Here is a 26,207-nt window from a genome sequence, read left to right as displayed (position 1 = left end):
ACTCTGGCTGACTACAGAAGAAATTCATAGCTACCAAGAACGAACTGAACTCATCACTTTGACAAACGTTACTCTTGATCTCTTCTTGATCTAGTGTTTGACGCTGACACGCAAAGAAAGATCTACTTACCTAAATGCACTCACAAGCAATGAAAATTCCACTCAGAAAATGGACACCAAATGGCCACAATTATTTCAAAGTAACTTTAAAATCCGATCAAAAACATAATTCTTTTGCTAAAATTTTACTTTGAGGTACAAACTACCCATATTCCAATTTATCGTGATCCGTATCGTGACACATGAGCGTCCGGTAAATATAATTTACATAAGTATACCCTTTTTAATAGAGACAATATCGGATCGGAAGTATTTATTAACTTTCTAAATTAATTAAAATACTTCACATAGAAAACCACTAACAAAATGCGGTTGTTCCAATCTTTTAGCTATCCTAGACAATTCACCCTATGGTGTATTCAGAGAAACGTATGTCTGAAAAATTATCTATTCTATTCTATTCTCTGTGGGGGTGTAAGTACCTGCACCTGGCTCTCTCGAGTGGAACCTTTGTGCATATCCCCAAGGTCTTAACTGCCTTTCTAAGCTTGGACCATTTCCCACCACGCTGGTCCACTGCGGGTTGGTGGGTTCACATATCTAGATGTGCTAAATCTTGATATGCAGGTTTCCTCACGATGTTTTCCTTCACCGTAAGAGCGATGGTTTATACATTGCACTTAAATTCAAAGAACTCATTGGTACATGTCAGCGCTAAGAACCCGCATCTCTTGCGTGAGAAGCAGGCGCTTACCCGACTGAGCTACCACCGCTCTGATAAAAATATCTTAACCTAATACATTCAATTTACACTCACGAGCAGTGTAAAAGTTCCACTTACATAATGTCTACACCAAATGCCTATTTTTTTTATTCGGTCGTCGTGTTGATGATGAATATGATGAAGATGATTTGCTGACCTTATAAAGGACGACTTCAATACCTCTGTGTAATGCTATATTTCTGGCACTATAACCTATCATTTTGTAGCTTTCAGTTGAGAACTACATAATAAGGAACTCGACAGCTAACTCGATCGTAATACTTATTGTCTATTATTTACGTGTAAAATATATAATGTACCTTCTCTCTGTAATATAATTAGCATAAAATATAAGCGACTGAGAGTTGGCAGGCATAAAATTACTGTTCACCCATCTGTGACGGATATAATAAACCCAGAGGGCTCTTTCATACAGAAATCTGATTTACAGGATCCGTTTTATTTCGCAGTAGCGTATGTACAGAGATCTATGAACAGCAATACAGGGTGTTGCAAAAATGGAATACTAAGCCGAAACCTACATGTGCAGCATGGTATATCTAAGCCCAAAAATTAAATCAGAATTGGAAAATTCGCGGAAAAAATAAATATTTTTCATAGAAACTATGTTGGTCACGTGACTGTTTCTATGGAGAATGTCATTTTTTGTACACTACCTGTATACTTAGGTACTGTATCAAACCGCCGATTAATAACTTATACGGTAAAATGGATCTGTAAAACGGGTCACTATGTGAATAAGCCCTTAGCTGGGTAGACAGACACCCGGCAAGCGATGAAGTACAATAATCAACATCAAGTATGAAAGACAAAGCTAGGTATATAATAAGGAAATTGGTAGGTCGTGACAGGCGTGGCCCTTCGGTGATAGAAATATACCACCACTTTCCTTTAGTACCGTAAGAGGAAAATGACGGTGTCGCTCAATATTACTTGACTGATCTTTATGATTCTGATTTTATCAAAAGTGTAAGAAACAAAAATCAAATCACCATTTATCTAAATCTGAGATCTCTCGTTTTTGTGTATTCTCATGAAGGTGACAATTATTTTTCAGTTTTCGTCTTGTAGATGTAATCATTGCACGTAATCTTTTTTTTTTAAAGAAACTACTATACCTATAAGTCATTTAGTTCTAAAATGATAAGTACCTTAGTTAAATTAAACTGAAAGTTAAGATAGAAGGCGGATCAGAACAACAAACTAACGAGAAACTTAAATTATTATTATTATAATTACACAGAACAATGGATACGATGCACTGAACAAAACTCTTATTTTAGTTACAATCATTAGAGCGGTGAAATGTGAGAATTTCACATAACTTAGTAATTGTAGTGGTACTTAATATAGTGGTCCAATTACAGAATTGATGTCTGTTTCTACGATAAAAACAACTATAAAACAGCAATATAAAATGGCATAAGCATTGCCTTCAGAAAATCCAAAAAGCGCTTATCTTTGAAGCCACTGTGAGATAGCACAGACGAAGTGTCACAGAGTCACCATTTGATTTTATGTATTAAATATGAATCGTAATCGTATACCTACATTTTTTATCTTAATTTTTTTAGTGCTTAAGGTATTTAAACTTAGGTACCTACTAAAAAAATTGAGATAAAAAAAAAACTCCGTACAAAAGAATTCAACGCGTTTTCAAAAGAAAGTTCTGAAATCTTTCATAGTGACATTTGTTATTTACTTAAATTGTACAAATATATAAACCGTTGGGCGTTATGACGCTAAATGAGTTTTATACAGGGTGTTGCAAAAAGAGTATACTAAGCCAAAAGAGGGTGACTCAAGGGGTCATTCTGAACAACTTTACTTATAAAACTTTACTTTTATTCTACGAGTTTTGGAAAAAGTCACGTGACCAACAAAGTTTCGATGGAAAAAGTTTTCGGCTTAGTATACCCTTTTTCAACACCCTGTAGAAATACATAGAAACCCCATGTTGACCGCGGCCTATTGCCACCTTTAAACCCGCTAGGGGTGCTTTTCCACCAGAGATGTGCTACGTTCCTAAGGATGCGTTTGATATTCACGAATCATATTTATTGGTCTACATAACATGGATTTGATGGAAACGGATTTCTTTCACATCATCGCAGAATAGCTGCATAGCACATCTCTGGTGGAAAGGGACCCTAAGACCCCCCGCAGACTGCAGACTTTTAGTCGGCTGATAGTTTGGTCGGCCTCTTTATCAGTATGGAGTATCGGCCGATACATAATCGTTGAGTGTGCGCACTACCATACATCTCCATACTGATTAAGAGCCCGACCAAACTATCGGCCGACTTAAAGTCTGCAGTCTGCGGGGAGTCTAAAACTCTCAATATAATACTTATACAGTTTAGGTAGTTACGTGTATAATTTGTTCTGCCCTTTCTTACGAGTAGCATTGGTTATTGGTTAATGGGCATATCAACATTAACACGAAAATAACATTCACAACGGCTATCAATGAAACGGAAAAGTGTGTGACCTACTCCATAAAATACGACTACTGTCTACGGCGTGTAGTCCTATTTAATATTATGTATAAAGGCAAAATTTTGTGAGTATGTGTGTATTTTTGTTACTTATTCACGTCAAAACGGCTGTATCGATTTTAATTAAGTAAGTTTATATGGAGTTAGCTTGAAATCCATAGGCTACTTTTTACCGTGGAATCCCCATGGGAAAACTTTTTAATGCGAAGCGAAGCTCGCGGAAACAGCTAGTCGTAGATAAATATTACATACTTACACGCAAGTCTAGGCCAAAGAAACCTATCCCTAAACCTACCCCAATCAGAGTAACAATGCTGTCTTCTCCTCTTGAATGATTGGAAGATCCGCCATAAAGCTCCTTTTATATACACTCACGGGCAATGAAAAGGTTCCACTGAGAAACTCACCAAATTACTCCTAAGCGGAAAAGTCTCTCTTAATGACGTCTTCTGCAACATTGAACTACATTTAACAGAGCATCAGGATGTTACCAACTAAAAACAGTAATAGTTTACTAAAATATTTAATTAAATCTTTGAAAAAATTGGAGTCGTTTGGTGTCGGAATTTTGTGACTGGAACTGTTTCATTGCCTGTGAGTGTAGTATCCGTTTAATTGAAACTAACACACGGTAAAAGTTTAAATTAAATACTTATCTGCCTTCCTCAGCAAAATGTTTATTTCCTTCGGCGAAGCGAAACTGCTACCTGATTCAGTTACAAAGCAAATTCAAATCGTTATCGATATCTCTATCCACTAACTAATCTAATCCAAACATAATTAATTGATATGGTTGGTTCATATCAATTAATTATGTTTGGAGTGAGCTGTGGCATGGCATCGCCTTTAATAGTTAACCCTAAGATACGAATTTTACATTAGGTAAAAAAACAATGTGTATTAAAAAACTCTCGATGTACGCGCAGAAAAACAACTGTTAGTGTAATTAAGTGACAATAGCTAAAACTATTGTAACCAATGTAGGTAATTAAAACAGGTGTTTTTCGGCGCGTACATCGAAATCAATGCGAACTTAAGCGATCCTCACACTGCCCGCGCAGTCCGCATCACGCGTGCGTGCGTTGCGTGAATTGTATGAGCGCACGTAGATTCGTTTTCTATGTGTTGAACTGTGCGTGTTTTCTATACGACTGAATGGTGTAGTGGTTAGTGACCCTCACTGCTATGCCGAAGGTCCCGGGTTCGATTCCCGGCTGGGGCAGATATTTGTTTAAAGACAGATATTTGTACTCGGGTCTTGAGTGATGTTATTTATATTTAGTATGTATTTGTGAACATATATCAGCTGTCTGACACCCATAACACAGGTTCTGCCTAGTTTGGCGTTGGATGGCTGTGTGTGAGATGTCCCCACATATATTATTTAATTTTATTCAACCACAGACACTTCGCAACATAAGCAACAAGTCAGTGCGAACCGCCTTGTTTCCGTAAGTACGTGGCGGCATTGAATCAGGGTGACGTTTTCGAATGTAGATTACACATTTAGCGCCGACTTATCTCAGATTCTCTGTCGTACTAATATTTACATGCTTTTCTTCGTCTGGTATGTAGTTGCGTGTCTAGTCGTTCGGCTGTGACAGGTGAATGTCAGCTTTGTCACGTTCTCATTAGAATCTAAATTTGTTCGCTGTGTTGTAATTATGTTGGGTGATAGTGTTTCCGACGCGATGTTATTTGTTATTGTATAAATATATTTTATAATTAATTCGCAATAATTAATATTCTATGTTTAATGTTGTGACGTGTTGATTTGTTTTCTTTTTTGGTAATTCATATTCAATACAGGAAATTCAGGTAGGTAGGTAGGGCTTTCGAACGTAAGTGTTGCGTTATACTTATATATTTATTTTGTACAGCTGGGAACTTAGTTTTATACCTACTCATCCACGGACAAGAACAAAAAAGACTAGAAACTTCACAGAAATATTCCCTGAACAAATCATTTTCAGTTGATCATTTTCTAAGGCGAAGGTTTTCTTAAGACATAAACTATATACCTACCTAAGTGCATTGCATAGAATGCAAGAGTATTATGAAGCGATGTTACTCCCAATAAAATAAAAATACTTAGCCATGTAACTACTCGTACCTACCTACATTTAAGAACTAGTTGTACAAGTCGCATTACCAATAACCAGTCACATTAGACACAAACATTAATTCTAATTATGATACTTTTTCTATTACGAGTACCTACTTACTAATATGTTAGCAATAAATAAAATACTAACTACTTATATTTATTTAGAAATCATATTTTCCCCAAAACAGTTGGTTACCTAATCGTAGCTATAATATAGTGTTTCATAAGTATTGATTTATATCCGTTATAATCGCTAGACAAGACACCTGTCCAAATAACGTGCTAATAGATTGCTAAGTATCTACTTACCTGCATAATGATGTCGATCCTGCACAAATCTTAATATTTTTATGAAAATTCTCCTGCTGTATATCTATGTAAGTTATACTCAAATACATTTAAGAAATTAAAAATGTATTTGAGTAATACTTAATTAGACCATAGATACATAAGTGCAGCTGATCTTCAGATATTGTCAAATTTTATTTTAAATTCGGACCTCTAGCGAGTCAATTATGCATCAAACCGAAGTTCACGTAAAAACTAAACGTGATCTGGCAACAGGCTACTAGACTACCTATCGAAAAGACAACTAAGACAAGTGTCCCTATCATCATGTTAGTTGTTTTAGCTGTGCCAATTTCTCCATTGCCGGTTATCTAACCGACCGGGATTGGTTAATCAATTAAACGTCATCTCCATATTAAATTCTTGAGAGATGTGTCAAAAGTCAACCAATAATCCCCTATGCTCTAACTAACCCACTATGAAGAAATTGGCACTTAGTGTTCGAGTTTAAATAAATACCTAAACAAATCATGAGCTCGCGCCACCCCCAAGACCTGACACCCAGTAACCCCCGTCTCTTCCCCAGGGCTACTCGTGCATAGACCTGCTGAACGCCGGCATGAGGGAGTCGGGAGTCTACTACCTGCAGATCCGGGGCACCACCTACTGGTTCCTGAAGGTCTACTGCGAGCAGAGCGTCGCTGACGGCGGCTGGACGGTCAGTATTTGAAAGGAGAAGGAAAGAAAATAGGTGCATGTATTGGAGAGACAGTAACAGTGCTGATAAGAATTAAAAGTGGTATGTACTTAATTAAAGCGAAGAAAATAAAAAGAAACATATTCGGTAATAGGCCGGGATAGAATAAAAGGTAAAACCTACCACGATGATTACGTACTTAGGTAGGTAGGTAATAATAAGAAACATATTCGGTAACTCAATCTAGAGCAGAATGCGTAAGTACTTATGTAGCCGGCTAGAATTTGGTAGTAAATGTGTGAAGGTCAACGACATTACCAATTAATTCAAAAAACATAATCTTAATTCGATTTTCAATGTTTTGATACAGATTGATCGTTATCTTGACTTTAATGTTATCCGGATTTTTACGTGACACGGTTAGTGTTTACATAGGTACCTAACAGGTAATTGCCTATTTAAGTATCTATAAATTGGTATTACATTAATCGCCTATAAACATTATATACTTACTAAGGTTTAAAGTAAATAAATGGATGACTATAATTCGTTCCAACAGAAACACAGTTTTCGAGTACTTTAAACCTTAAACTTAACAAAATTTTGGTTCTGTAAACATTTAGGATTATATTGAAATATTAAAATTAGTGTTTGGAAATACACCCTTACACAGCAGAGAGCAGTTAAGAACCTAGGTAGGTATATCACATTTACATGTAGCAACTTAGGAGTGCGAGCAAGGTGAGCAATGACACGGCTAGTTAGCCAATATCACGCGTGGACCAAAAAACGAGCTTAAAATAAACTTCAGTTACTTAAAAAGAAAAACTAAGTTATAGAGAGCTTCTGCATGGACCACTCTATATTCTTCAAGCAAGAGCAGCCACGGTCCTACCAGCCATCTAATGACGTCACACGTCGGTTTCCAGGTGATCCACCGACGAGATGACTTCGGGGTCCCGGCGGAGAACTTCAACCGCGACTGGAACGACTACAAGAACGGCTTCGGAGACCCCAGCCGCGAGTTCTGGCTCGGGAACGAGAACATCTACATGCTGACCAATAATGACGACTACATGCTCAGGGTTGAGCTGGAAGACTTTGATGGAAACAAGAGGTAATTGGTTCTCCCTTATCGTAAGGATCGGGCCGCCCTCTCAATAAAATGGCACTCGCGCGTTGGCCCTAAAACAGCATATAGTTATCGGTCATAATTTGTTTGAGGTGATGGGCCAGCACGTGAGTGACATTTGTTTCGCATTCCTCCAATCAGAGGGCCGTATTTATGGCGAAGATCGATATAGAGACGTCTAAAAAATTCGATAACGAAGGGGGCGAAGTTCCTGTACGTAGCTCTCTCGAGTGAAACCTTTCTACATATCCCCTTGATTTAAGCTCAGCCAGCCTAGCTCCCGAGTAAACTGGAGCAGCAAGCCTGGGTGTTGCAATAGCTGAGAAACTTGATATTAACAGACAATTATAATGCCCTTAGATACGCGCAGTATTCGCACTTCAAGATCTACTCGGAAGCGGAATACTACAAGCTCGAGATCGAGGGCTACGAGGGCACGGCCGGGGACTCGCTCAACGACCCCTGGTACGGGTCCAACAACAGCCCCTTCTCCACCTACAACAGGTCAGTTTGCTAGTAAAAATATTTAAGTATGTAGGTAGGTAGGTACTTTTATAGAGGCGCCGACACACTAGCGGACGCGCTGACGCTGTCAGCCGCGACTTAAAGGTGTCTAGGTAAGGCAGGTACACTACGCTGTTCAAACTATTGGACGTAAGTCGCGGACGTAACCTTGGGCTGACCTTCAGCTTCCAGACGCCCGAGTGCGATCTGGCACGATCTGTCCCAAAAGACCGTGCTCACTATCAGTCGCGGTGGACAGCCGCGTCCGTAAGCCACGTTCGCAACTGTGTCGGCGCCTTTAGTAAATAATGTCGATTCTGAAGGCAGAAATTCAAATTTAGAGCTGTCAAAACCTTAATTTCTTTGTTTAAAATTCGACTTTATGATTGTATCCGTGAATGTCATTTACGCTAGCAATTTTTTTAGTTGTTTAATGTAATTTTGACAGCGTTAAAATTAGAATTTCTGCCTTCAGAATCGACATCATAATCTATTTTTTGACTGGTACAAAAATTTGTGAGGACTTTTGAAGAGTCCTATGAAAGAGAAGGTAGTTACTTACCATAAAAAAGTTTTAACGGGTGGTCCCATGAACACCATAGGACTCTGGTGTACCCTCTACTCAATGGGAGTTCCACACATTATTTCACAGCACTAAATAACAGCTGTTACCAACCGATGATAATTATTATTTTAGCCACACCGACATGGAGAGTGCAAAATTTAATTAACTTAAATAGGCAAATCTCACCATCAATACCTAATTATAATGGGGTGCACGTTAGGAGCCTCGATTGACGTATCAACAGTAAGTACTTTAACTATATACGTGCAGCGCAGGCAGTTAGCGCTTATTCTGACTGGCCAATCTTTTCATAACATGACAAACCCTCGACGAGCTAGTATCTTTTATTTGTCACCCTATAAAAAAATCTTATAATTCCATCAAACTGATCCTCACATATTCCGTCCACATCGCAGAGACAACGACCGCTCTTCGCTCAACTGCGCCTCGATGCTGAAGGGCGGCTGGTGGTGGAAGTCTTGCGGCCGCGGGCTCAACGGCCTGTACCTACACGACCCTCAGGACCTCACAGCGAGGCAAGGTGAGCCAACACCGCCAACGACTACTACGGGGCGCATTTAAGACGAGACAAGGGTTTTGAATCGCGCTTACTCACAGCGCGTAGTCTCAAGAGCGAGCGCGACGGAGAACTTTTGACACGTCTTCATAGCGCCCCGTGCGACATGTCCATGGCTAGGGTGCGAGGAGCCTCCCCGAGTGAAATACTGTTTTAACAACATGCGGATTCCATCACGTACGCGGGATGGTCACCATTTTCCCGCGTCTCGCGATCATATGCCTCCCGTCACAATGGATACTTTCATGAAGCGTGCTGGGCAGTACCGCATGCGTGATGGAATCTGCATGCTATTAAAAGAGCCTCGTCTTATCTGCGTCCGGCGCACCCTGGTCAGTCATTTACTTACGGATAATTGAACTGGCTAATAATTTTACCACGGTGGCCAGTCCAGCAGCACTGACAGGAATTTGTAATGTTAGAGCCTCAGAAGATGGCACGGTCCGACTCGCACCTAGGCAGATGTATACCAGCAGTGTATAATTATTGTTAAGCATCTTTATAAACGATTCACTGCCAATTATAAAACCATCATGTCTCTGTTTTCCAGGGATCGTCTGGTTCCGCTGGAGGGGCTGGGACTACACGCTGAAGCGCGCCTCCATGATGATCAAGCCCAAGGGCGTCCAACCGAACACGTGAACCCCGCCCCCCGCACCCCCTCCCAACCGCTAGGTCACTCCACGAAACATACCAAATGGCACAGGCTAAGCCATCACCAAATTATCATATCTGTCGCCGCTATAGGTCTTATACAGTGGTGCAAGGCAGTTCCCTTGACATTCAACGGCCGGATTACATTGTGGCCAACTATTGGTCGGTTGTTTAAGAGGGAATTCTGCCCGGTGTCACTATTTATTATCGTTAGCTGTTAGATTAATTCTTGCCATAACAATTACACCTGCTGTTTCGTGTAATTCTTTGAAGTAATTGTTCTAGCATTAATATCGTATTGTTTTGTTATAGTTAAAATCTGTTTTGCTTGCTTTGTTTCTCCAGCGACAGCTTATTTCAATCGCTTTTCCAAGACGGGCTGCCATTTATTTAATTTGTGTAAGTACGTGTAAGCTTGTGCCATGTCCGGTTGTTTGTCTAATGTTTGTCACGCCTGCATTCTACCAAATTAAATTTAAACTTGTGAAAGGAGTGTGAAAATTTACATCCCAGGAACAATAATACCTGCAATCTAGTTTACCTTGTAGGCAGACATAATGTTTAGTACATGTGCACTTAATACAGGCGTGAACGCAAATGACATCGAGTGACATATCCTTACTTTAAAACTGTAAATATTCCCCATCAGCGTACCATCATACCGTAGTTATTGTATAAAAATCATGATCACCCATCATCCAAATCGTATTTTTCATTATTGGGCTCAACATCTGTCTTGCAGCTTTCCTAAAGCAATTTTGTATTGTATTTTTGTAAATAGAAAGAATTGCTGCAGAAGTGCCACATCCCCAATTTCATTAATTTATTATTCATCAGGACTTCAGACATCAATATCGTTTCATTCTAGATATAGGCTTTAGTATAAGAAAGGTTTATAATAAGGTGTAAATAAAGAAATAATTAATATGAAAGTGTACTAGCTAAAGACAACGAAAACTAACATTTGAAGAAGAAACTATTGTATGAATTATTTTCACTATAAGTAATGTGGCTTTTGGATTGATTACTCTTGTGCATTGCTTCAGTATCATGTCAAATTAGTTATTTGATGAATTATCTTCTTTATGTTTGTCTACAAAACGTACCTGAACACTAGGACATATTATTGTGTATGTAGGTCATATTACTAGTGTAAGCGAAACCAGCTTCTGTCTGTAATTTCAACAGTTCTCTGAAATCGGCACACCTATTTCGACTTTGAATAAATAAATATTTTGATTTATACAGAATGTTGCAAAAACTGTATCTGTACAAAGAGCAGCATACAAAAGTACCTACGTATTTAAATAAAATAAAATAAAATATTGTTATCATTGAAAATTGCATAAGACAATCTTGTAAGATAGTAAATAAAAAATATTTTTAATATATATAAACGATCGTTTTATTTCATTAATCGGATTTTACAGTAAACTATGCTAATGTATGTTAATGTATTAAGTTTACAAGTACTACACTGTGTTCAATTCATTGAGTATTTTATAAATACATCCATCACAATAGTTTTTTTTTTTTCATATAGTCCATAAAATAGTTCAGTACTTGTCAGTAGTAAGTATACTAGGGGTATGAATCGATTTCCACAAAAAATATTAAGTATAATTAAATAAACTAGAAAGTATACAACCATAAATTCAGTCGGCTGAGACAAGAAACATAAAACTCAGCTGCTTAGCACATGTTACTTATGTACCTATAACCTATTCAAATCATATGTAGCTATAAATGAAAGACAACATTTTTGTTACTACTTACCTACTGAATTTAATGCACATATTCGAAGTAAAAACTAATTCTTTACTGAGTAACATTCTAGGTAGAACGATGTTTTTACGACATTAGTTAATTATGTTTCTATTGATATATTTTAATACAAAATATTATACATGGATCCTGTTGAAGAGACACGAAAACATTAATTATGTGAATACAGAGAATAAGCGACACAAATAAATATAAAACCATTACGGTTTCATAAAACATCGATAATACAGAAGGTTAACGTGGCACCAAACGAATTGCCTTTTGTCCGCAAGACTTTTCTCATTAAAATATCCCTTGTAAATTGTATGGAATAAAGCACATTCAAGAAAACTTCATTTAAAATAATACATGTAGATTAATTGAGAACCTTTTCTTTTTTGAATACGGTCAAAAAAATCCCCGTAATTTATGAAATATATTGGACGAAAGTTTTGGTGAGAAAAGGCCCTCATCTGCGCAGGCATATACATGCTTAGGCGTACAATTTAATCTACGTCGTCTAGGTCTTCATTTTCTTGGCGGATTTTTCGCTTGCCCGCTCCTTTGCCCTTTCGTACAGTGGCATCAGCTTTCTTTCCTCGGCCAGAATTTTTAGAAGTTCTATTATGAATGGTATATAGTTGTGTTTCCTGGGAGGAATTACAAAACCAGTTGAATTATTTGATCACGGAGACGTTGTATTGGGTTAGTTTGTTAGTAATTTAAATTTTAACCGCTTGCGCTGGTTAGAAAAGGTTAGTAATAATTCTAAGAAGACGTTGCTAAAGTGGTATGGTAATCCAAAGCAGGTGACTAAACTGGTAATATGCTGAATAACTGACAAATTGAAATACAAACTTAACATAAAAGTTACATTAGTTTTACCGTACCATTTTCCAACATCCTCTATACTTAAAAATGATATTAAAAAAGTGTTTTAGCAAGCATTACGTGAGATATTGAAAAAATATTATAACTAAGTAATTAATTTTAATTATTTAATTAATCTAAAGATAAAAGTATTAAATGAATAGTGTAGCTTGGGTAGCTACAGAAAAACTGCAAAACGAGACTAAAATAAAACAAAAAAGCACATCAATTTAAATTAAACTTTACAGTTTAGTTTGTCACTGATGTTCTGTCACTTTTGTATTACGTAGGCACTTGTTCTTTTCATTAGAGAATTTTTCTGTTATTTGCTGTAAAGCACGCCCTTCTTACCCTAGGGTGTGCATTAGTGCAAGGCGTGAGTGCATAGTGAAATTTGCCTTAACTACAACATAATCTTATATTTGCCTGATAGATCAATCATTAAAAGCGAGAGAAAAAAGAAAGAGGCACGTAAAAATCGCAACAAAAAATGCTATCTCAGGCCGTGTAATTTTAGATCTAAACCAACAAAAACAAAACGCGAAACAAAACATTTTCAAACCAAAAACAACGCCTCACAGTCAGTTTTCCTGTAGCTGCATTATAGACACGGCCAAGTTGCGCTCACAGTCAGTCGCTTACTGTCAGCGTTTACCAAGTGCTGGCTAGCCGGATGGAAGCTAAATGGCATATGTCAGCAACTGCCAGCGATGGCAACCGGCCGTGCCCTGACGGTACCTACCGTGATTTCGCCGTTTAATATTACCATAGGGCGTCCATATTTACAACTATACCTGCGAGCCATCTCTTGTTCGTAGCGGGCCTGTTTCACGTCTTCGAATTCTATCAGCATCCTAAATAGAGAACACTTTGAGATTAGATAATTGGGTTTGTCAGTGAAGTCAATTTCGCTATCTCAGCTAAGCAGCATGCCAGTGTTTTGCCATCATATTCATCCGTGGTAGACTTCTGTTCTGATACTCGTACTGAGCTGTTTTCGAATGGCCGATGCCTTGGAGTAGCATTATGCAGAATGATATTTAGACTTAAATTGTCAACGATGACTTTAAAAAGTTCCTGAGGCACCGGCTTTCATTCCACCCTGTACCCTCACTGTATGTATTATGTCTAGTGTCGCGAATTTATCATCATAAAGTCGAGTCACTAACATGGGTAGATATAGCAGGTAATGTAGATATTTAATGTTTATGTTTAAGAGACCTCTCTCCCACGCCAGCAAACTATGTGTCTATAGTTTGGCGGATTTATATTGTGTAATATGTATGTATTTTAAATGAACAAATGTATATATAATAATCACCTTAGCCTCGGTATCTCGTTCTCCAACTCGTCCGACTCCATGGACAACATCTGCGATTCGTTGAGCAACTCGTCCAGTTGCCGCTCGTAGATCATCTTGCGGTTCGACACGATCGCCATCAGGTTGAAATGGATCTCGCCCTCGGTGAACCTGCCAGACGGACGTGGTTTTATAAGCTTCTTGCAATGATAAATGAGTGTGAGACGCTACAGGATACTGGCTTTAACGAAGAGTAAATCTACCACCACGTTTACAGGATAGCTCTTAAGTATTCAGGTATAAAAATATGAACCGACTTGTGAGAGAATGTGTGTGAGAATTGTTTTGCAAGGGGATCTCGCGAGGAACCTGATCCCCGTTTAGGAAACTGAATCTGGGTTTCATCACTTAGGTAAAAATGTAAGGTCAGCACCCAGAGTCCGTCAGCAGCATATTTGTTCCTCCTCCTCATGATAAATCAGGCGGACCACGTCCAGCCAGTCCTTGCTACCGGCCACGTGACTAAGGTCAATCGGCTTCGGGTCCAAGGTCGATCATCCACGGGTCCAAGGTCGATCGGCCCGTCACGCAACCCGTCCAGCTCGAAAGCACAGTATGAACCCCGGGTCAACCCTTACTTTTAGTCACTCAGACTATTGTAGCGTCCTCGCTACGCTCAGTCACGCAACCCGAGAGCTACATATGCGGCAATTCTAACAGCACTACGACTCAGTCAGCAGCATACCTGTTCATTCTCCTCATGATGATCGGGCGGACCACATCCAGCCAGTCCTGGCTGCCGGCCACGGGGCCAAGGTCGATCGGCCCGTCGCGCAAACCATCCAACTCGTACAGACGACCCTCTATCGGCATGTAGCTCACAAAGTGGTACACTTCGTCGTCCTAGAAACAACAGATGGAAAAAATAAAGCAACGTCATCACACCCCACTGCTGTGGCACAGGATTCTAATGAAGAAAGAGTTTTTCAGTCAATAATCGCCAACTGGTTTAGGGTGGCTCTTGAGTACAACTAAGAGCCCGTTTAAGGATGCTTGCCGTGAAAGGAGTCAAATTAGCGTTAATTGCTGACTATCCAGAGTATAAAACGCCAATATTTTCACCATGGTGACAAGCCATGTGTCTAAAGGTAGTTCTGATTTAGAAACATTAGTCAAAGTCGGTTCATAACCAGATCTATGTTTAGTCTACGTTTATTATTATAAGGGGGTAGCAGTGGAACTAAAAAAATACTCACTTTAGCGTTCACTTTGGGGTCAAATTCGAAGAGGGCCTGTCTAGCCATGGAGTTGTGTGCGGCGCGCACCGTGGTCGAGTTGCTGAGGGCTAGGCCTCGCATGGACGGGTCCAGTTGCATGCTGAACTCCTTGAGGGTCTCCAGGTCTTCACCGAGCTGAAGGTCCGGGTGGTGGCAGTTCATCAAGATGCTGATCACCGCCTGGCTGGCACAGGCGTTGTTTATCACCTGGAAGTGAAGTTTCAATTTTTGAAAAGTCATGGATAGGAAAAAGTGTGGAAAAATATTTGAGGGAGGGATGAATGCCGAACTACTGGTCAGTTGATTTTCACACGCTGCGTGTGTAAAAAGCTGTTGGCGTCAGAGACAAGTTTGTGGTACTGACTGGCAATAATACTTTTATCAGTATTTATCACTTTAAACTCCATCTCATGGTCAGTGTTTTATTAAATGGTATTTAATACAAGGTGGAGTTTTACTGGGGTTCTTTCTCATGCAGATGGTGTTAGTGCCTGTACCTGTTTAGCAAAGTATATGCTTTTGAGTCTGTTGTCTGTGACCACCGGACCGGACGGCTCCTCGTCTTGAACCCATTTGAAGAGGAAGATCAGCCCGTGAACTGGCCTGAAACATGTCAGCATCATGATGTAAGCACATAATAGTATAGAATAGAATATATCTTTACATACAGTAGTATATACTCCATATAGCTTTATGGAGTAGATATGCCTCTCTGATTCCAATGATTTTCTTAAAATATATGATGGTAAAAAAAAACTACCATAATTGAACATCCAGATGATTTGAATGCTCATTTAAATCTACTGTTTGAAGGGATGCTGTGGAACCTAACGTAAATCCTCGTAACGTAGATGCATCATCTCAATATTTGAATAATATGTACCTACCTTAAATTTTCGAAAATCCCATCATCAATACTCCAGAGCTCCTCCACCTGTACTCCTTTACAACCTGTGAAACATTCCAAATGATTTTGTTAGGAACTATAGAGGATAAATTAGGACTATAGAGGTTTGAATTATTGAGATTTTAATAAATGGGTGTTTATTATACTTTTTGTTTTGTCCTTGGGATAGTTAGCTAAGGATGAGTGCAATGTATAAGTCAGAAGGGCTAGGCTACAGGGCGCTGTTAAGACATGACAAAAGTTTTGCATCGCGCTCACTCACATCGTGCAGCCTCAAGTGTTAGTGTGACAGTGAACTTTTGTCATGTTTTAATAGCACCCCGTACTACAGGACCTGGAGGCACAAGCAGCAGCAATATTTTCTCTGGTGGAACTTCTTTAGGAATGCCCCTTCCCTAATGCCCCTTTAATTTAAAGGCACATTTAGATAATGCCAAGTATAAAATAATTAAATACAATTGCTTTGTCATGGTGGTAATAACTTAAGTTTGTTGAACTCACCATAGGCCTTAATGAGCTGTGTAAAGACTCCCGGGTCACTCTCGATGAGACACCAATTTCCTGGCATGTTGACTTCAGAATACTGAAAATAAAAAATTTCAACATGAACTTGCACTACTATCTTATTGAAAATTTATTGTGTAAGTATACCACACTAAAGAGGTGTGGTCAAGAGTTCAAACAGAAGAGAATTAGGAAATATTTTTTTAACTAATTAGAAATTACGGCTCACTGAAGGGACTTGTTGCTTAGATAACAAAGGAATACCAAAATCACGGATGATGATTCTCAATAGCTTTCTTTGTTATTTTAACCGAAAATGATACGTGTACAATGCGGTTCTTTAGAAGGGCGGGTCCAGGAAAAAGACTCCCACACCTCACCCCTTTCACCTCCAACACAGTAATCAATACACAATTGCGCGCTTTGTCTTAATTATCGATTCTAAATACATAATTATGGCGTGCCGACAATATTACTCGAAGAATATTTTGTAGAGAAAATTAGTGAAGCTGTGATAAAAAGACTAGCCACAGATTTAAAATATGGTTGGATAATAACAGTAACTACCTATCTAGAAACTAATTACAATTTACATGCCTTCTGAAGTTTTGGAAAATTGTGTGATTGTTTACGCTGCGCTGACTAGCAAAATTTTTGATTTACAGATTTTTATTTTTTGACATAAATGATAAAACCAAACCACACCATTGCTAAATGTCAAGATATATATTTTTTTGTCTGTGAACTTTTTAGAGCGTGAAGTGGTAATTATTTTGAGTTTTTTTAAAGCTGCGTACAAACCGGCCCAACGAAGGCCAACGAACGGATTCGTTGGCCTTCGTTGCTGCAATCGACGGCTTAGCGAATGCCAACGATCGCTCGTTGGCGTGTGCCGGCGCGGCGATCCGAAGCGTGGTGGCAACATCAAAAAAATCGAGCTAGACTAGAACGAATATCTCAGACTTGAGCGTTTTAAGGTAAAATTTGTATAGATGTGTTGTTGCAGCGCAAACTGCAATGTAATATGGATATGTTTTTTTTCCATATCAATTAGATATTCCCAAGGTTTGAACTAGCAACAACAATCTGTCTTTTTACCAAATTCTACTAATATGGACTGGTTTTAATTAGAGAGTTAGGATTGACGTAAATAATAAGATGAGCGAAATCAAACAACACACATTTTTATAATAAGTATAATACAATGTATTTATTGAATCTTCTTTATTTACTTACACGTTACTATTCTATTCTATCTTATAATACTCATATCTATCACCAAAAAAATCAACAGCTCATAACTCTTAACCAGTCTTATAAGATAACAGCCACAATAATACCTAATGATACTTAGGTATAAAATAAAACAAAAAGTTGAATGAAACAGGTCCTAATTAATGGAAAGTGATTCAAAAGTACGAATGAATGGTCACCCTAACCATAACGTCTCTCACAACAGTATAAACGTCATCCGTCATCTTGACAACTCCGGTCTTGTCGTAAAGTATTTAGAAAAACTACCAATATTTTTTTATGAAATTATTATTCATACAAATACCAAATATTTCATAATATTTCATGATTTATTATAAATTTGTATTTGAAAATGATATGATATAACAGTAGTCTATGAGTTAATTTAATATTTTTTTTGCATAGCTCTCTTCGTACAAAATCTACTAAAGTTTACACAACTAAATCCTGGCAATTGTTAGAAAGAGAGGAAGGGCTCTGTAGTAACCCTCTCTATCGGCTCGCGGCCTCCTTCACTTCAAATATAAATCTTAAGGTGAATTCGTTTGGTCTATTTTTGTTTGCATCATTTTGGTGAGTGCGCATTCCTGTTGTATTATTACTTCCATGGGCCACATTATCATAGACTAATGAGCCGTTTGTTAAAAAAAAAGTTTTCAAAAAACAAAAAAAAAAAAAAAAACACACACTCACGCCTTGTACTAATGTACTCCCTTGCGGGGTAGGCAGAGGTGCATTGCTGCACCCACTTTTCGCCAGAGTGTTATGTTAGTCCCAATGTAATAGGGGACGGGCCTATTGCCATTTTACGGGCACATCCAAGACCTGAGAACAAATATCTGTGTTTAAACAAATATCTGCCCCAGCCGGGAATCGAACCCGGGACCATCGGCTCAGTAGTCAGGGTCACTAACCACTACGCCATTCGATCGTCTCCTCTTCCACGGAGGAAATTCTATACCTGCCCTCAGGCGTTCTCTACAGCAACGACGCTTGAAAAATGCACATTCTGAACTTGTAAATTAGACTAAATAGAAGTACTATTAAAAGTAGTGAGTTCTTATTCTGAGATTTCTCTTTGCTCTCTGTGTGCAATATTTGACGTTTGGTAGGTACAACTCAAATGCTTCTCAAATGCACTATGTGGTCACGACATCTATCGGCTTGAAAAGAAACTCAACTGACAGCTGTCAAGGAAAACGGCTCATTAGCTGTCAATTGTCATATGTCTATGATAGCCAATGTCAGTATTTTGTAAACAAATACATTCTTCAACAATAATAGTTTATTAACACCGTAAAATATGGATAGAAGAACAAGAAGTAACTTTCGAAAGCTGCTACATATTATGATAAGCAAGTTTAAAGAAAAACAAGAAGAAAAAGAAGTTTAATACAAAAATCAACAATGTTTACAGGCGATCTCAGATATTATAGGTATAGTTAGAGAGAAATACTGTGTAATCTTGATCTTTGAAGGATTATTATTCGATTCGACGTAGTTATTTATTATTTTTCTTATGTTAATAGATAATCTTGGAAACATTAAAGGAATCAACGAAATTAAATTTTCATTATATGATTTGATAAAAATAAATATTTGGATTTTCAAAATGATTAGTAAATAATTCCGTATTTACTCTCCAAACTAAGACCCATTTCAACCCGTGCGTAACGAGCGCCCTCCTCTATGGTTGCAAAACGTGGAAGAAAACAGTTCAACAAGGTTTCATAAATACATGCTTACGCAAAATGTCTCGATCCGGATCTTTATCTCCATCGAAAAATGTTGGCGCTTTAGAGAAACGTTGGAGAAAACTCAACAGGGGTTTCCATACTAAAGTGAACAGGACTGAAAACCATCACACTTTTTACCTTTAAATTGCGCTAATTTTGTTAGTTTTTCTGATGAATTTTGTCCACCTTCTCTGATTGTTTTGGCCATATCTTGGTGATACCTAAATAGATTTGATATTGAAATATCATATTTGAAAGCTTATAAGTTGACAATGTTTTTAAGCTGAAGTGCACAAAAAATTGTAATATGAAATTCTTTTTTAATTTAACTTATTTGTTTTTAAGTTTTGAATATTTTTTTTAAATGTTTATCTATTTTGAGGTATTGTGTCTAATTTAAGTCGAATAATGCACATTTGATTATTTTAATTAGTTTATTAAGATGTTACTAATGCTAAACAAACAAAAAAGTATTGAAATATGGCTAGTTTTTTTTATTTTCGGTTTTAAACATGAAATTTTGGCAAAAATGCAAAAAATCTTTAAATATTAAATAACTTTGAAATGGTTAAGTTTCCGATAATGCATTATAGGGTATAATCGACTGGAAATGCCTTCCTCTATCACTTCCTGAAAGGATCAGGTCTACTTGCAAATAACCCTGTATATTACTAGCGTAAGGACAGGCCCAACCGCACTAGAAAATGACACCCTTGCGTTGGCCATAAAATCTCATAAATCTGTCATAATTTGTATGAATTAGGGCCAGCGCGCAAGTGCCATTTTCTTTTGACAAAACGTTCTGACGGGCGTATCCTTCCTTTTGAAATCATTGCTATTACTCAATGAATACCTACTTGAAAACTAAAATAACTAACTATAAATACCTATATCTTTATTAATTATAATAATTATGAACAAAATATTTCAATAATTCTGTTAGTAGTATAGTACCTACAATAATAATAATAATAAAGTACCTACCTACTTTTATGTTAAAGATTATAATATTATAAATGTTAAAATTTAATGTAGATTTTATATCTTTATTATGTAAGCAAATACCTTAAAATTTGTTACTGTTATTACTTAGAATATTATTACCTAGATATAAGAATTAAACTTGCTATGCCCTACAGGGTACTATGTTAAGGACCATGTGTACATAATGTTAAGACCAATGTAAAACTTACATAGTTGCAATAAATATATTACTATTACTATTTTTTTTAATTATCTGTGCTTTCTTCAGGACACGCATTGGGTAGCCAGGCTCTATTTGAACGAACTCTGTTTGGACGTGGTTTGTACGGTCGCCGAAGGCCAACAAACGAACGCTCAGTTGAAGCAAGAGCGTAGCGTGTAGACGTCCAATTTGATAATAAATTGGATATATGTCGCCAGACGACCGAATGGCGTAGTGGTTAGTGACCTTATACTGAGCCGAAGGTCCCGGGTTCGATTCCCGGCTGGGGCAGATATTTGTTTAAACACAGATATTTGTTCTCGGGTCTTGGATGTGCCCGTAAAATGGCAATAGGCCCGCCCCCTATTACATTGGGACTGACAGGCGACACACTCTGGCGAAAAGTGGGTGCAGCAATGCACCTCTGCCTACCCCGCAAGGGAGTACATTAGTACAAGGCGTGAGTGCGTGTGTGTTTTTAATATGTCGCCACTTAGATCATGGAGAAACACAAAGAATGGAGTAACGACGATATGTTTTCAATTATAATGATGTCGTCGTCGTCCATAGTTATGAAAGAGAAAAGAACCGGAATCAAGTGCCAACGAACATTAGTTCGAGCAATAAATGTATTTGGACGTATTAACGAACTAAGGAGCCAACGCTAGCGAACGATTAATATCCTTCGTTGCGCGTTCGTTGGGCCGGTCCCGGTAGGTATACAGGGTCATCACCATCAGCCAATAATCATCCACTGCTGGACATAGGCCTCTCCCAAGGATCGCCACAACACTAGGTCCTCGGCCTTCCTCATCCAACCACTACCGGCTACCCGCCTAAGGTCGTCAGTACAGCGGGCAGGAGGGCGTCCCATGCTGCGTTTGCCTGTTCGTGGTCTCCACTCGAGAACTCGTCTACCCATATACATGTACTGGGTGGCCCTACAGTTACATAATTATTATGTGTTGTGGTCACTTTACAGGTTGTTTTTTTAGTGTAAGTTTACCCATCGAAGTAGAAAATCTACTTCTATGTTTATACCATATACTTTCTCCGAGATCTCTTTCTCCGTGCGTTCTCCAGATTTTATTGGTTATTTTTTTATTGTATAATAAACAGATTAACGATTATTGTATTACAGGCTACAGCTAAAATCATTGAGGAGTAACCCCATGGAAGTAATAAGTTAGTAATATATTTATATTATGTTTTTAATTGCGGACAGCTCACAGCCTCTATCGAAATCCAATGAGAGCACTATGTTATAGCTATTTAGGATTTAATTTACCTAAAGATTAGATTAGTTGTCTATTTTGCCCATCTGCAACTTCATAGAAGTTGGGATAGGGCTTCAAAAAATCTTTCCTCTTATGCTTAAGATTAGTTTATGAGCGTACCTGTTGCTATCGCTGGGAGAGCCATAAATGCTATTCGAAAAACACAACCATACCGCGTTGTAGACTTCGCTTCCATAACGCCATCTACAGTATTTCAGCCTGAAATCACAACCCCTGGCGCCCTCCGACGGCTCGCTGAAAATATTTTTCCCGGACTTTAATAATATATGTTTTGCCGTAATTGCTTTTAATTTTTGCACAAAATAATAATATTTCACATTCATAACTTTTATTAAATATAATACAGATCAATAAAAAGCTCTAAAGAAGCCCAAGCGCTAATTAATATTATGTTTAGTTACGGCTATCGTTAGGTATAGATAATTTTAATATTAGCTGGATAGACCACCGATTTAATATTATAGTTAAGTAGGTACTAACCACTTACGTCAAACATATGTAGGAGTAACCGGGATTAGCGGGTGTGCGAATGAAATTCATACTGTCGCAGGATGAAATCTTTTGTTTTAAAATAAAACATAACAAACTATAAATTAATGAAAAACGCAAACTAACATTATTGTCATTATCTCCACACTTGGCAGGAAGGTCAGAGATAATACTTATACTTATTACTTCCATGAGTAACCTTAGCTGTACAATGAAAGTATTAAGTAGATACCAGTTGTACGTATTACTTAAATAATACTTAACCCGAACACCTGGGAAAACGGCAGCCATAGCAAGAGCGGAATGGCGAGGCCTTCTGTGCGATGGAGTAGCTCACCACGACGAAGCATGGCTCGATGGCTTGAGGCAGAAAAGACTTCGCGCAGTTCATCAACCGTCTGCAGACTCACGCTACACTTGCGATCTCTGTGGCAGGTGTCGAGCTGCAATAGGACTCTCATCATCAGCCTATAGCAGTTTACTGCTGGACGTAGGCCTCTCCCAAAGCACACCACTGGATGCGATCTTTAGCTTTCCGCATCCAATCATAACCAGCCACCTTTCGCAAGTCGTCACTCCATATAACCGGAGGGCATCCCACACTAAGTTTGCCTAGTCGCGGCCAGTTCCGGTTACCGGTTCTTCGACAGATGTGACCAGCCCACTGCCACTTAAGCTTACTAACTCGGTGAGCTATGTCGGTGACTTTAGTTCTCTGTCGGATTACTTCGTTCCGGATGCGATCTTTCAGGGAGACTCCAAGCATAGCTCTTTCCATAGCTCGCTGAGTGACCTTCAGTTTGTGAACCGGTCATAACCGGTAGGCCACACTAATCAAAGACTTTCGTCTTGAGACTTTGTGGTATTAGGACTACTAGACTATTATAACTCTATTAGGACTAGCCATAGAAAAAGACAAACCTCTTCCCATCGAATGAATTGACGCTGCAACTATCATCTGATCAAGATGTCGTGGCCAATGATGAGGTATGTAAGTAGGGCAAAACACCCAGTAACTGACCATGTGCCAGTAACTGACCACCTTCCTCTTCAACTCCAATAAATAAGAAAAATAGCCAAGCAGGGCCATCTAGTGAACATCCAGTCTATTTTGTGGTTCATTGAGAGCATTACTGATATAAAAGATTTTGCCAACCGCCAACAGATGGATTGTGAGCGATCGAAAAAGTTCAGTTGGCGCGCGAACCGAGTAAATTGCAGTTGTGACTAACGTATTTGTTAAGGTAAGTGAATTTTTTGATCGTAAAATTTACCATGAAAAAATTGAAATCATTGAATGAAAAAAATATACCATATAGATTGAATTATAAAGATTACGTTTTTGATAAGATTCAGCTTGTTATTTCCCGTTTGATTGTTTTTAATGGGGTGGACAGTTACTGGACGACGAAACGGCGAATTTCCATAGTCGGTTATTGGGATTTTTGGTTGAAGCTGAATTTAGGCAAAATAAGAACGTAATATTAAAGCTCATATGTGCCATTTTCTTGTGTCAAAATATGAGCATTCTATCTTCACTCCTTCCATTTACTGACATAGGTGGTCAGTTATTGGGTAAATTGGTGGTCAGTTACTGGTATTATTATATATGATATATTTTTACAGCTTTCAGCGAGATGAAGAAGCGCCAAAATAGCAAAAAAAGTATAGAAAAGGCAATTCCACTTGTCTGAGACAAACTAGGATCAACAAGACATTCCAAAATAATTCAGGGTGACATGCAAGCACCTTTTAAAATAAAGATAATTCAAACAGCAGTGCGCGCCGAGCACGGACGTGTCCTAAAGTTTTTACTTTTTATTATTTAAAATGTGTAAATGAGTACAATTCATTCTAATCCATAACTTCAAGTCAACAAGTGCAAATTTCGCGATCTCCCCGAGTGATTGACCGGCTCGCAGGTAACATACCTGCATACATCTAACCATCTCGCTCACTCCCGTTGACCGTTCTTGCCGTCTTATCGGAGGCGACCATATGAACTAAGCGGAGCGATTTTCTTTTTTTTTGAACCACATTTCTTTGAGCACATATTTTTGAATAACATAATCAAGCAATACCTAACAATAAGATCATGAATAACGTTATGCGCTCACCTACAAAGACGCCAAAAATCACTATACGAGATGGTAATGGATCGCAGTCGCAACCTGATTTATCCAGCATAGATGACCACCAATCAATTACTTTTCGGAAGAGAAAGACTCCCGATGACGATTATATGCACCAATTTGATCAATTCAAAGGTGAAATTATGGAAGTGCTTAAGTCTTTCACTACCTCTCAGAACCAAAATATGCAAACAATAATTCAAAATATCTCCTCAATCAACAGTCAACTCGCTGATATAAAATCTACAACTGACTCCCTTGCTATGGAAAACAATATGTTGAAAACGGAAATTGCGGCACTAAAATCATCAAAAACTACGACTGATGAAACGATTAGTAACATACAAAATGACCTGCAACAATTAAAATCAGTTTCGAATTTGCAACCAGTTTCTGAAACACAATGCGCAACTCTTCAGGCTGATATATTAGCGGAAATGGAGGAACGATCTATTAGAGACAAAAACATAGTGATAGCTGGAATCCCAGAGTCTTTACCAACAATTTCCTCAGAAAGACAAGAACACGACAAAGGAGAGATATCCAAAATTATATCAGCAATTTTCTCCGGGTGTCTGGCACCTAAACCATTAAAAATTATACGACTGGGAAAAATTGATGCAGGAAAGACCCGTCCAATCAAAGTATGTTTTGACTCTGCAACTACTGCCAAAGAAATATTAAAAAATAGATCTAAAGTTGATGCAGTTAAAATTTATTCGGATCAGTCACCATATCAACAAAAATTTGTGAAAAACTTACGTGAAGAATTACAAAAACGGACCCAAAGTGGTGAAAATGATTTGACTATCAAATACACTAGGGGTGTTCCTAAAATTGTAAAAATACAGCCAAAAAACTCCCACCAAGTTGCGTCACAGACACTTCCAAAGGTATAACCTACGAAATCGCTAAAACCTATACAAATATAACATCTAACAAAAAATCATTAAAATTTATATACCTAAATGCACGCAGTTTAGCAAAGCCAGGAAAAATTGATGAACTTAGATGTGTTATTGAAGAATTACCAAAAATTCATGTAATAGCTGTTACGGAAACTTGGATAAAAAGCGACGAAGAGGCTAAACGACTAAATATCCCCAATTATACACATTACTATAACTTTAGAACAACAACAACTGGAGGTGGAGTGTCCATCTACGTTCATAACAATCTTAAACACCATTTCCTAGAACAAAAATCCGAAAATGACAACCACTATATCTGGATCTATATTGATAAGTTCTCACTTAACATTGGAGCTGTGTACAAACCAGAAAGAACTAATGACACGGACTTTCTAGAAACATATGCATATTTTCTGTCAAAATGGCGAAGAGTCATCGTTCTTGGAGACTATAACTTGGATCTACTGACAAATGGTAAACCTGTGAAAGACTACAAGAAAGTTGTTAAAGAAAATGGATTCAAAATACTGAATAAAATAAGCCAGGAATATTGTACACGAGAAACTTCGACGACCAAAACTATTCTCGATCACATCAGCACAGATCTCAAAGAGCATAAATTTCATATGACTATAATTGACTCATCCCTATCAGATCACAAACAGATTTATCTGGAAGTTCATAACTACAAACCTGTACCATTGCAAAGAGTC

At 38.1% G+C, this 26,207-nt stretch overlaps 2 protein-coding genes across 3 annotated transcripts in view; one reads left to right on the top strand and one right to left on the bottom strand.

The window, feature by feature from the left end:
- Nucleotides 1–11,934, top strand: part of LOC105386054 (angiopoietin-related protein 2) — a 63,551-nt gene extending 51,617 nt beyond the window's left edge. Inside the window, exons 4-8 of the mRNA XM_048632443.1 lie at nt 6,324–6,455; nt 7,364–7,551; nt 7,927–8,070; nt 9,052–9,176; nt 9,763–11,934. Of these exons, the coding sequence (XP_048488400.1) occupies nt 6,324–6,455; nt 7,364–7,551; nt 7,927–8,070; nt 9,052–9,176; nt 9,763–9,854 (681 nt within the window). The 3' untranslated portion in view covers nt 9,855–11,934. The remainder of the gene's footprint in view (nt 1–6,323; nt 6,456–7,363; nt 7,552–7,926; nt 8,071–9,051; nt 9,177–9,762) is intronic.
- Nucleotides 11,247–17,229, bottom strand: LOC105386055 (ubiquitin carboxyl-terminal hydrolase isozyme L5). Of its 2 annotated transcripts, none has more exons than XM_011556534.3 (9): nt 17,086–17,229; nt 16,486–16,567; nt 15,965–16,028; nt 15,575–15,680; nt 15,057–15,284; nt 14,546–14,703; nt 13,822–13,971; nt 13,295–13,354; nt 11,247–12,280 (listed from the first exon to the last, which is right to left on the bottom strand). In XM_011556534.3, the coding sequence occupies exons 2-9, from the start codon at nt 16,550–16,552 to the stop codon at nt 12,151–12,153; spliced, it is 963 nt and encodes a 320-aa protein (XP_011554836.1). In that variant the 5' UTR covers nt 16,553–16,567; nt 17,086–17,229; the 3' UTR covers nt 11,247–12,150. The 2 variants fall into 2 exon arrangements, with proteins under 2 accessions (XP_011554836.1, XP_011554837.1); XM_011556535.3 differs by lacking the exon at nt 17,086–17,229 and adding an exon at nt 16,753–16,777.
- Nucleotides 17,230–26,207: the final 8,978 nt, after the last annotated feature.

This window comes from Plutella xylostella, chromosome Z (genome assembly GCF_932276165.1).
Source record: "Plutella xylostella chromosome Z, ilPluXylo3.1, whole genome shotgun sequence".
Taxonomy (NCBI): Eukaryota; Metazoa; Arthropoda; class Insecta; order Lepidoptera; family Plutellidae; genus Plutella; species Plutella xylostella.
The sequence above is the reverse complement of the archived record's forward strand: the minus strand, read 5'-3'. Positions and strand labels throughout refer to the sequence as shown.

Coding starts and splice junctions, on each gene's coding strand:
- LOC105386055 (XM_011556534.3), bottom strand. CDS start 16,552: ATGCCAGGAAATTGGTGTCTCATCGAGAGTGACCCGGGAGTCTTTACA. Junction 15,681..15,964: donor GGGATTTTCGAAAATTTAAG/GTAGGTACATAT, acceptor GACATGTTTCAG/GCCAGTTCACGGGCTGATCT. Junction 13,972..14,545: donor ATCATGAGGAGAATGAACAG/GTATGCTGCTGA, acceptor TCCGTCTGGCAG/GTTCACCGAGGGCGAGATCC.